The following is a 12,633-nucleotide window of genomic DNA, read 5'->3' on the forward strand; positions in this document are numbered from 1 at the left end:
CAAATTTCTCAGATTAAGTTAACATTCATTATTGTATGACAAATTTTTTTTGAGCTGCTTATCAGCGTTTATCTTTTTCTTCCTGAATTAACCAATTTTTCTATTGACTTACCACTTTCATTTGCCATACTTAACGACCCTCTTTCTATGATTAAATATCAAGTAATTTTCTGTTGCCAACTATTATTTGAATTAGTAATCAGATGTTATTTGATTACCTTCTAAAATCACCAACTCCTTTTATTTCTTACAAAAAAAAATTTCTTTTATTGTTCACTAATTATTATTAAACTCACCAACTCTTATATTTTCCAACTTTGTTAAAATTACTAATGTTTATTTAATGACTTACCAATTTTATTGCTGATAAAATAATCCAATTAAAAGTTGAATGTTGTTAACTCTCTAACATGGGTAGGTAACAAAAATTAGTAGATAGCTTAATTGGATAAACTTAGAAAAACCATAAATTTAAAGTTAGTATTTTTATATAAGAGTCAGTAAATATAGGTACAATTTAAAAAAAAAAAGGTAAAATAAGAAGTGGTAAAAGATAAGAAAAGTTGTCATTTAAAAGAAATGTTTCCTAAAATAAATTAACTTAGTAAGTACTCATAAGAGTTGATAACAAACAATTAGTTCATAACTTAATTGGAAAATAATTGGGCAATCACGCTAATTTTGGTAGGTAATCTATAAAAAGAGTTATTGAATATAAGAGGTTAACAAAAAAGAATTAAATTATGGTGAGTCGTACAAATTAGAGTTGGTAGTCCCGAACCCGTTGGGAATTTAACCTGATAAAAGTTGGTTAATCACTTTAATTTGAGTTGATATTTCATAATAACGTTATAATCGGATGCATAGAAACTTATGGAAATAAAATTTGGTAAATTAATACAAAAAAAATACTAATTCGCAGAATAAAAATAAACTTGTCAATTTCCTAACAGTGTGGATGAGTTACTAATAAATTACCTAGAAAAGGGCCATTGATAATTTTATCGACAGTTCTTTTATATGTACCAACACATGCTGAAAATTAATGGAAACGAAAAAAATCCATATTTGAGCACGAAACAATAGAATTCTGCAATAAAGATATATGCAAGAGAGTCATAATTCATGACCTATCATAAATTAAAAACAAATCAAATACTAGTGCACCAGCAACAAGTCAGAAATTGTCGATGCTTATCTAGATAAGTGAGCCAAGCCACCATTCAGAAATCATGTGAAGCTTATGAGCAAGTATATTAATAATGCTTCACGTATACCAGCAAAGCCAAATTTATAAGATTCAGTTCGTAATGATCTCATGCACAACATAATCTCATTAACTCAAACTTTTTGGTACTAAGCAAGGCCAGCGAAGTTATGATTTAAGCTACATATCTACAAGAGCAAGGACTAATGATGATGATGATCAAAGGCGAACTCTACGACAGATCTAAGCTCATCCCAGTTCTCATAATTGAGGTGCTCCATCACATCCGAGCCATACTGGCTGGAAGACGAGGCTACGGATGGAGCTTGCAAGTGAGAAGTTGAGCTGAATGCTCCTAAGGCACCTAATTGCATTTGATGCTGGTTCTTCTCGGTCGAACGATGACCAACCACGATTGGCTTCTTTTCGTTATGATGATAGTCGGTGACATTTACAGGAGCACCAAAGTTGATGTAACTTTCCTGGTCACTGCACTCCATATTGCATGTTTTAGAGCTGCTTGGATCCATTGCTGTTGCTGTAGGTTGTTTGCTTGGTAGCTCTCTCCAATCTGGGGTGTACTTCTTGTAAGAGATGTTGCGCTTTAAGATTCGACATACTGTCCAAACTTCCTGCAATTTCAAGCAAAATTAATCAGAAGCTCATTGTAAGAATGACTCCATAACTTCAACTAGTTAAGAGTAAAACCAGCATTCTTCTACAAGATTGATACAATAAGACTGTAGAGATTACAAGTGAATATTTGAACAAATGAACCTTATTCCACACCTCATAGAAGTTTGTCGAATCACTTAGTATTTTGTAAGCTAGTTTTAATAACCCTTGCTTCATTCTCTAGTTGTCTAAATGGAAACAAAATATTAAATCTGACCCTCTGTGAGCTCGAAGCTTTTGCATATTTGAAACTTTGGTTTAGTCAATTGGATCGAGATTCTGGACAGATAACATCGATACTTACAGCTTCTTGAGGAGTGGATTTATCGATGATGGTACTGCTGGGGCTAGGGCCATCAACGGGAAGACGAAACTCATGCATCATCCAATCGGTTTTGGTTCCTTTCCCAGCGCATCCGCGGTAATACACAAGAGTCTTCTTGAGTCCGATGCACTCATGGCCTTCTCCTCCCTGAGAGTACACAGGTTTGTCGATGCCTGTTGCTTTCCAAAAGCCGGACCCCGTGACTCGGTTAGGTCTTATACTGTTCCTGTACTTTCTTCCCCTCTTGCAAAAGAAGTACCACTCCTTATCTCCTGTACTACTTGCTTCTGTTGCCAGTCAAAATCTACTTCAGTGAGAATAGATAGATCTCATAATATTATTTACTTGTTCTAGAAAATACCACTAGTTTTTAACCTAGCCATCCTCTAAAACGAGTCGAAGGGCATGGATATTCATGATGTTGTGGAGAAATTCGAAAAATTTGCTTATCTGAGCATCTCACAAGACTACATATTTGGACTACTTGTTATCTCTACTGATCTTGGGGCTTTTTGTAACTTAGAGACATTCAAAAGTGATCATGGATAATAAAGATATGACGGGTAGAAATTACAGAATACAAACTTATCTCATGGTTATAAAACTATCTCTTAACACTTTCAACTGCGAGCTTGCATATGAAAGAAATAGTACTTTTTTTTTTTTGTGAACTCAGCTAGTATAAGATGGTTAGATGAAGTTCAATCGAACAGTATAGCTTTCTTGACTATCGGTACGTTCATGAGGCTGTTGATTTGGCTGGAAATAGCATGCGTTATGTGCAAGAACCCCATCTTAACTAAAATTAGGGTTGTTCTCTCCATCAGCTCATTTTATCTTAGCAAAAAAATAATAAAAATAAATAAATAAATATCTGTTTTTCAAAGTACTCAAGTTAACCCTAGACTATCCTGTTAAAGTCCTCCAGCCACGCGAAAACCTTAAAAAGAGTAGATGATGCATATATCAAATCGTCAAAAAAATGGTAGAAAAGAGTCGAGAAAACAATCCAGGATCTGACTTCTTGTTCCCGGAGTAGAAAGATCACCAGCAAGAGACAGAAAACTCATACTTGGGAGATCCCAGGGGTCATATTTGTAGATATCGATCTGGTTGATAAGATGGTCGATCTTGATGAGCTTCTTGTCAACTTTCCTGCGAAGATAAAACCCTACCAGCTCTTCATCCGTCGGGTGAAATCGAAACCCCGGCAGGGGAACTTCGTCCTCCGGCTTCGCGTTCGCTGCATCTGACGATGTCATTCCTTTGCTCGCCCTGTAGCTAACTTCTCTCTTTATCGAGGAAGAGATCACCATTCAGGAGGGCACCTGTGATGAAAAAGGAGAAGCTTCTTTATAACGCGAAGTTAGTGAAAGAGTGATTAGTTTCAAGGTCAAAGTCAAGAGGTTTGACTTTTTGCATCCATCAGCTAATATTGAACCGGACATTGAGGTGGGGGTGGGAACGAGTCTTTCAATTTTGGAGCCTCTGTGGCAACCGCAGATGACTTTTTTTTTAAAGGCCCCAGAAGCTGAAGCGTTCTTGTCCCATCTTCATGTGCACTTCAAACCTCAACATAAACTAGTCAAAGCCACCAATAATGGCAAGAGTGGACCCGAAATGGGAGAAAGTTAAGGGATCCCTCGGTTTGATTTAGCCCTTCACAGCTGACATTAAAAGCGTTGAGACCAACCTTACCTTAGACGAGAAACGGTCTACATAATTGGGAAGAGAATTTGGTCGGATACTTAAATAAAAGGAGCATGTCACCACAATAATGGCTCAGTCACCATAGAAGAGGGAGTTTAGACTCGGGCCTCGTCCAAGGGCATCTTACCGGAATCGTTTAGAAATGGTCCTTGAAGTGTCTAATGAGCTTATAGGTTGCACGAGTGAGACATGGATGGAATCGAAGAAGATTTCCACCTTGGATATTCTCCCCATGTGAAGTTGAGAAAGAGCAATAAACATGTATACAAAATGGCTTATTACACAGAGGTTTGGGTTTCTGGCAATCAAAAAGACTTGATTTTGCATCCTTCGAGAGAATGCTAGATGATTTGATTACACTTGTTGAAAGGTAAAAGACTGGTGTATGTTATTATCCATCTGGCTACCTTACTTTGGCTCTAGTTGTTGCATTTGATTGATGCCAAGAAATCATGTCGGTATCATTATAGCTGCCACATGAGATTTGGCATCGAGGTATCCACGGGTGAAGTCATGTGTCGCCTACCGAAATATGATTGTTGAGTAGAATCACGCATGAAGCGGTTGTAGCTAAAAGGTATAATTAAATCGTTTAGTTCCCTTCCATACAAGGCATTAACCTCTTGCCGCAACTCCCGACAACATATTATAGATACGCTGCTTTTATAGTCTTCAGATGAATTAATGGCAATGGTCGTGCATGAATTGAGATAGCAACCCGAAATAAATAAGGCGATTGCTTTAAGGTTCTCCCTAAACATATCTTGAGAAGCACTAAACTGGTGTACCAAGAAAAACTCCCGAGCGTCCGCCACGATGCACCACGCGTCGTTTCGTCGTCGACCCGTCCGATCTTAGGATTAGTTCTGTATAAATTCGTCGCCGGAAAAAAGTGGTAAATGGTGAAGTGGCCTAGCCGGAGTCGTGCCGCCTTTCTAAGGTGGCAGATTTGGAAAGGAATCGTCCAGGAAAATCTCATTTTCTCCGCGGCGATGCGCCAGCCCTACGCAAGGACATGTGATATCAGTGTAACGCCTGCCATTTGGCTATTCTTGTTCAAAGAGATGAAACTGGACTCGATCAGACAATGCACGAGGAAACAAGGGAAGATCCGTCCCTTCAGTAAACCCATAACGTAATAAGATCTGTGCCCTGGATGAGACCGATTCACGTCCGTCTATGCTCCCCCAAAAAATCGTGAAAATGAAGGTCCATGTGCCCTTTGAAAACATTACACCAAAGGCCAAGTGGGCAAAACTTTGTCCCCGAGGAGCATGTGCGTTGAAAGTAATACTAAATCAAAGGCAAAGGAATTCTTCTCCGTTGAAACCTTCATCCTAAATAATGGCTTGTCCACGTACGAATTATAGGGGGGGCTTCCAGAAGGTCCTCGACACAATGTTTGACCAGCCCTACAGTAAGTCGCCTTTTCAAGCACCTGTCACTAGCGGCGCGGGCTCCAATATACGAAGGGAATGAAACGTCAAAATAGGAAAAAATTAGTAAAAAGAAAATTTCAAACATCAATTCAATTTTAAATCTGTTTTTTTCTTTACCAATTTAATCTTAAACCTTTTTGTATTTATGTCGAAATCGCAGGAAGGTAAAAGTGCTAATAGAAAGGAATCGGTGAATATGCTCTTATGAGGAACCATCCATATTGGAGAGCATACTTCCGTTTGTTATTACCCATATGTGGGCATACTTTGACTAGCCATAATATTTTCGTGTGATGTTCCATTAACTCGATTATTGCACATGCAGAGAGGCTGTGACCTCATTGTTCGAAGAATGTGGTTCTTTATTCAAAACGAAGTGTCGGGGTTGCAAATTCCAAGAATTTGACCAAATTAAAAGGCCCTAAGATCTTCTTAGTTTGTAATTTGATTGTCATGATCGACCCTAAGTGATTTAGATGATGAGAAAAATATAGATGTACTTGATGCCCCGGCCAAGAAGTCGACCCCGAAAATTACACTTAACCATAAAAACCTTATATTCCCTGAAACATTCATAAACACTATTTTTTTAAATTTTTTACTTAAGACCATAAGATGGAGATTCGTTCTTAAGAAGTCATTCCGATCGACCACGGTAATCACCACTTATTAAGTCATACTAACATACTTGTCGAATATGAGTTAGGTACAGAATTTTCATGGCTGGCGACGGTTAGCCTTGCCGAACAACGTCTAGGTCACGCAAGTGCCGGTGAGACCCCCTCGCCAAATCTAGGGAGCTCGCTTCGCCGGCGGTCGGTTGGACTGCGAAGACCCTGGGCGAGGCCATATTTCTGCATGCATTACAAGTATCTAGTCAACATGAATGACATAAAAGATTTTCTTAACAAAAAAGAATTAATCTAGATTTAAAATTAATAAATAGAGGGGAAGTTTGTTCTTTAAACCTTTTGACATGGTATACCGTTAGACCTGGCTCTCCCATAACTCCAAAAATACCTTTAGCCCTGAAAAAAAGCAGTAAACATAGATCGAAAAGTTAACATCTACACAAAAATTAAACATCAACAAGCTCTTTAGACAGAATTCGGAATTAGATCTAGCAATGGAAGGTAAAAATGTCAAGAATTTGGAATTAGATCTAGCAATGGAAGGTCAAAAAGTCAAGAGAAAAGAACTGACGGAAGCTAAAAATACTAGGAGAAAGGAATCGGCGGGCGGATATACTCTTACTAGAAACAATCCATATTGGAGAGTATATTTTCACTTGTTATTTTTCCAAATTTGGGCATACTTTGACCGAACATAACTTTTCATGCAACTTTCCTTGTTGCCCATACGGAGAGCACTTGATTGTTCAAAGAATGCTGTTAGACTTTCAAAACAAAGTATCGGGATCGAGAATTTTCAAGAATCAGACCGAATTAAAAGGCCATAAGATTTTCAAATTTTGGAATTGAACCTCACAAAAATGGGCCAAACATGTGTAAAAATAGACATAAACATCATCTTTCCCATTTTTTTTTTGTGAAGAACGTAAAATGGAGTTCCGCGTCTTAAGAACCCACTTCGATCAACCACAATAATCATCACTTGTTAAGTCATGTTGACATAAGAATGAGTCAATACAGAATCTGTAAGGTCAGGGATTGCCGTCGAAGTCCCCTTGCCAAATCTGACGAGACCGCCTCGCTTGCGGTTGGTTGGACTGCAAAGGCACTGGGTGAGGCCGTTGCGGCCTTGCCGGCCACTAGTGAGGCAATATTTCTGCATGCATTACAAGTATCTAGACAACATGAATGACACATAACATTTCCTTAACAAAAAAGAATTAGTATAGATTTAAAATTGATAAATAGAGGAGAAGTTTGTTCTTTAAACTTGTAAATGACTTTTAACATGGCATGCCGTTAGACTGATCTCTCAAATTCCAAGAACACCCTCCTCTCAAAGAAAGCAATGAACATAGATAAGAAAGTTAACATCTACGCAGAAATTAAACATTAACAAACTCTTTAGAGCGAATTTGGAAGTAGATCTAGCGACGGAAGATAAAAAAGTCGAGAAAAGAACCGGCCGAAGATAAAAATGCTAAGATAAAGTAATCGATATGCTCTCACGAGGAACTATCCATATTTGAGAGTATATTTCCGCTTGTTATTGACCCATATTTGGGCATACTTTGATCGGGACAACTTTTTCATGTAACATCCCGTTAACTTATTATTGCACATAAGGAGAGCGTGTGACCCTATCGTTTAAAGAATGCGAATTGACTTTCGAAAAAGAAGTGTTGGGATTGTGGATTTTCAAGAATTGCACCGAATTAAAAGGCCTTAAGATTTTCCTAGTTTGGAATTCGATTGTCATGACCAACTCTAAGTAATTTAGATGACGAGAAAACATTGAAACTCTCAAGGTCAAGCATTTCGAATCATATAAAATGGAAAGGTTTGCCTGGTCAAAATGTGGCCAAATATGTGCAAAAACATACATAAACATCATCTTTCAAAAATTTTCCCCGTAAGAAGGAGATCCGCTCTTAAGAATTCATTTCGATTGACCACAATAATAACCACTTATTAAATCATTCTGACGTGGCATGACAGGATGAATCGGGTACAATATTTCCATGGCTAGCAAGGGTCGGCCACATCGACTAGCGTATAGGCGACGTGAGCACCGGCGTGGCCCCTTTGCCAAATCTAGTGAGGCCGCGGTGGCCTCGCCGATGCGAGGTAATATTGGTGCAACCATTAGAAGTATTTAGTCAAGAAGAATGACACAGATGATTTCTTAACAAAAAAGAATCGATTTAGATTTAAAATCAATAAATAGAGGAGAAGTTTGTTCTTTAAATCTGCAAATAACAGGCTTGTGACCCGATTGTTCAAAAATTACAAAAAGCGTCGAAATCACAAATTTTCAAGAACTAGACTGAATTAAAAGGTCATAAGATCTTTCTCAATAAAAAAAGGCCATAAGATTTTCTTAATTTGAAATTCAATGGTCATGATCGACCCTAAGTAATTTAGATGATGAGGAAACTTTGAACCTCACAAAATCAGGCATTTCGAATCACATAACACGTAAAAAATTGTCTGCTGAAAGTTTGGCCAAATATGTGTGAAAATGCACATAAATATCATTTTTTGAAATTTTTCCGTAAAAAACATAAGCTGGAGATCCACATCTTAAGAATATATTCCCTTCGACCACAATAATCTCCACTTGCTAAGTCATACTGACGTACCGTCCTCTCAAGTCAACTATAAAATTTGATTAGCCGGTGAGGGTCAGCCTTGAAGAGCAATGTCTAATCGGGGCGAGCGCCGGCAAGGGCCCGCTCGCGAAATTTGGCGAGGTTGCCTTGCCTGTGGCCAATTACATTGGCGAGGTCACCTTGCCCGGGGCCGATTGGACAACGAAGGCTCTAGACGAGGTGTTTGCGGCCTCCCTAGCCATGCGCGAGGCAATATCTCTACATGCATTGGAATTATCTAGTCAACATAAATAACATAGAAGATTTCCCTTACAAAACAAGAATTAATCTAGATTTAATTAAAAAATAGGAGGGAAATTTGCTCTTTAAGGCCCTGTTTGGTTTAGCATTGCAAATAAGCATTGGGGCTCTAAAGTCCATTGGCCAAATGCAAATGGTGTTTGGTTCATTTTTTGGCTCACTTTGGGGAAATGCAATCCCATCTCAAATGTTTTCCAAAGTCCTTTTGTCCAGAGTACCTCTAGAGGTACTTTGAGCTAAAGGACTTTTGTGAAATGCAACTAATTTTTTTATTATTTTAATTTTGTCACCTTCGCTTGCCGCCGCAGCCCACCACCATCCCCCATCGGCCGCCGATCGCCGCCGCCGCCAATCGCGGGTTGTAGCAACCGGTCGCCACCGCCGGCCACCGGTCGCCACCGCCAGCCACCGGCCGCCACCGCCGGCCACCGGTCTCGGCCACTGGCCACCAGTCGCCGCGGTTTTTTTCAAAAAGAAAAAATATTTTACAAAATTCATTTTTCACCAAACAACATTTACGTCAAAGTTACTTTCCAAATGTGTTTTTAAAATACATTTTACCAAACACTACTTGCATTTTGAAAAAGGCCTTTAGCCCAAAGGTATTTACATTTTCCCAAAGTCCCTTGGTTAAATACTCGAACCAAACAGGCCTAAACCGGTAAATGACTTTTGACAGCGTTATCCCCGACTCTCTTACAACTCCAAGAACACATTCACCCCATGAAAGAAAGCAACAAACATAGATCAGAAAGTTAACATCTACAACGAAATTAAACATTAATGGACTCTTTAGAGCTAACATGGAAGTAGATCTAGCGACGAAAGGTAAAAAAGTCAAGAGAAAAGAACCGGCGGTAGGTGAAAATGCTAAGAGAGGAAAATCGGTGGATATGCACTTTGGAGGAACTATACATACTGGTGACTATATTTCTGCTTTTTATTTACCCAAATTTGGGCATACTTCCACACGGCCTGACTTTTTCATGCGACGCTCTCTTAACTCGATTATTGCACATACAGAGAGAGCCCGTGAATCGATTGTTCAAACAATGCGATTTGACTTTCAAAACAAAGTGTCGGGTTCATGAATTTTCAAAAACTGGATCGAACAAAAGACCATGAGATTTTCTTATTTTGGAATTCGACCATACAGACCTAAGTAATTTAGATGATGAGAAAGCTTTTAACCTCACAAGGTCAAGCATTTCGAATCATGTAAAAAGGGAAAAATTTGTCCCGACAAATTTGGCCAAATATGTGTAAAACATACATAAATATCATCTTTCGAGAATTTTCCCTTTTATAAAAGGTGAAAGGTCATCCATCAATGTGTCATTTGAAATTTTTCTCTGCGCATTTTCAATGATATTTTGAGTTATTGCATTCCCCACCCCACCACCCCCCCTAATTTCCCTTCATTCTATATTTTTTCATTTTGTGTGGCCAGCGAGGGTCGAGCACCAGTCAAATCGTCCTTGCCAGACTAGAAGAAGGACAGGAAAAAAAAGAAAATCGAAAAATTTATGGAAGATCTAGAAAAATTAAAGAAAATGGACCCATATTAGCGATTTCCGGCAAAAATTACCCGGAAGGACTAAATTGGCAGATTAATTAAAGATTTATGACTAAATTGACAAATCATCAAAAAATTATGGCTAAATTTACACAATTAAAAGGTTTAAGACTAAATTGGTAAGTTGTCAAAAGTTTAAAAACTAAATTGGCATAATTGAAATGTCTACGACTGAACTAACCGACTTTTTTATTTATTTTTTTACAATTTTCCCCAATATTTCTTATTGGAATTAGATTATATTTTTCTTAATTTCCGTCTACAGCTAGCTTTGTGATCCTCGAGACGGCAGCCCACTTTTTAAGAATAATTTCTGACATGGAGCAATTGATGGTAGAGTAATGAGAGGAAAAGCAAGGATAGCTTCTTTCAATTTGAACAACTTCAATTGCTGTCCGCATAACCTACATCCGAGATTGTCAAAGGGTTCGAGTTCGTTGACAGTTGACACCGGCTCAACGGCCGCACCAATTGACTTCCTCAAAAGCTTTTTGTCTCCTTTGTGCCCTGGCTTCTTCATCAACTATGGTTCCATCCAAGCACTTGCGATTTGTTTGGTAAGGAGCGAATTAACGAGTTTGGAATAGAAATCCTTGTACTGCCTCTCGACCCAGTATGCCTTCCTAATATTTATTATTTATTTGTAATTGAAGGATGCGAACGAGATTACTTACCGAGAGGTCTAGGGAACGAACCCCACGCGAGCTAGTTAAATTCAGGCCTTTCGACTTGCGTAGGCGACTCTCGAGTCACCTTCCCTTTATTAAGAATTAATATATTGAGAATGCACATTTCATCAAACGTCCCAATTCACGAGAAGTTCTCTTTTGCTCCACGGCATGCCCTTAGTCTTCTCCTTGTCATTTTTTCAACATGGAAGACGTTCTCAGCAATATTTTCTTTCCATCGGGAAATTGTTCGAGACAAAAGGGAGAAGAAGGACTCACAGCCGATCACATAAAATGCGACGACATTTTTGTTAATTGTTTTAGACAAAAGGGCGAGCCTTACTAGCCTGGCGATGGTCCGCCTCACCCACCCAGCGACGGCGAGGTCGAGTCGTCACCAATTGGCAGCGACTGTCTAGAGCAAGAAGGGAAGAGAACAAAAAAAGAAAGAAAGAAAGAAAGAGAAAGAAAAGGAAAAGAAAAGAAAAAGTAAAATATAAAATTGAAAATAATGTCAAAATATCATTAAAATTTGTCCACGTCAGGTTTGGCCATGCCATGCAAGGTAGCCAGTGTTCATGTTAGCAATTTCGGCCAAAATTGATCGCCCTCACCTGCCGAGCGACGGACACAATAAAAATTCAAAGAGAAAGCTTAATCCTTTGCTTTTGCTGCACGTACATCTGTCTTCTTAAACTTGACGCACTGAAAGACGTGTTTGAATTTTCTAAAGTAATTGAAGAGGCAATAAAGAGACGAGCTAAAGCGATAGTATCGTCCAAAAGGGTATACATATATAGGATGTCGACGTGATGTCAAGGTCGGCATGGACAATCTTAAGAAGACAAGTCCCACGCAAACGGGGAAGGGGACGTGTCCAAATTAAAATAGAAAATGAGTCAGACATTACTTATCGCATCCTCTATTAAAAATTGAAAGAACAGGGGGGGGGGCCTCGATCGCTCTCACTTGACTTTGTATTCCGATGGGATCTGAGACGATTTCTTTTGTCCCGAACAAATTAGGCAGGCGACGAAGACAAGGGAAAGCAATTTTCTCCACGCTGACCTTAAAATGTAGAATTAGATTAGTATTCTCAAACAAATTTTTATGTTGTTCGATAGTTTTCCATATATCGCCAATTGTTGACTAATGTGCTTAGCAGACAAGAGAACAATTGTTTATTTATGTGAGATGTGGATGGGATGGAGAAGACCTAGAAGAATCAACTTACTCCAGAACCGAGAACCGGTCCGGTCAACCCTGCAGGAAAAAGGAAGGCAAAGAAGATAGAAAGATGGCACGAAAAGGTCAAGGGTCAAGGGTCAACGTTCTCAGTCAAAGAACATGAAACCAGCTCTTTGAATCTTCAAATTCGTTGAAACGACGACCTCTTTACAGAGATAAAAGTAGCATTAAGACAAAACGATGAGAAGATAGCTACTGGTAATTACTTTTTGCCATCTCTGTTTCTGGGGTGGTTAGGAGA

At 38.8% G+C, this 12,633-nt stretch overlaps 1 protein-coding gene across 2 annotated transcripts in view; it reads right to left on the bottom strand.

Moving 5' to 3' along the window:
- The window catches only part of LOC115738582 (transcription factor JUNGBRUNNEN 1), a 19,253-nt gene extending 6,670 nt beyond the window's left edge, over nt 1-12,583 (bottom strand). The window contains exons 1-4 of one of the 2 annotated variants that reach the window (XR_007197441.1): nt 12,572-12,583; nt 10,646-10,652; nt 4,185-4,191; nt 1,837-1,839 (exon numbers count right to left, since the gene is read on the bottom strand). Coding sequence is in view for 1 of the 2 variants with exons in the window: in XM_030671224.2 (XP_030527084.1) it covers nt 1,411-1,839; nt 2,187-2,494; nt 3,280-3,523 (981 nt within the window). In the remaining variant the exon portion in view is untranslated. Of the gene's footprint in view, nt 1-1,249; nt 1,840-2,186; nt 2,495-3,279; nt 3,543-4,184; nt 4,192-10,645; nt 10,653-12,571 lie in introns of those variants that run through there. The other variant, XM_030671224.2, reaches the window with a different exon arrangement.
- Between the last annotated feature and the right edge of the window lie 50 nt (nt 12,584-12,633).

The sequence above is a fragment of the Rhodamnia argentea genome, chromosome 2 (genome assembly GCF_020921035.1).
Source record: "Rhodamnia argentea isolate NSW1041297 chromosome 2, ASM2092103v1, whole genome shotgun sequence".
Lineage (NCBI taxonomy): Eukaryota > Viridiplantae > Streptophyta > Magnoliopsida > Myrtales > Myrtaceae > Rhodamnia > Rhodamnia argentea.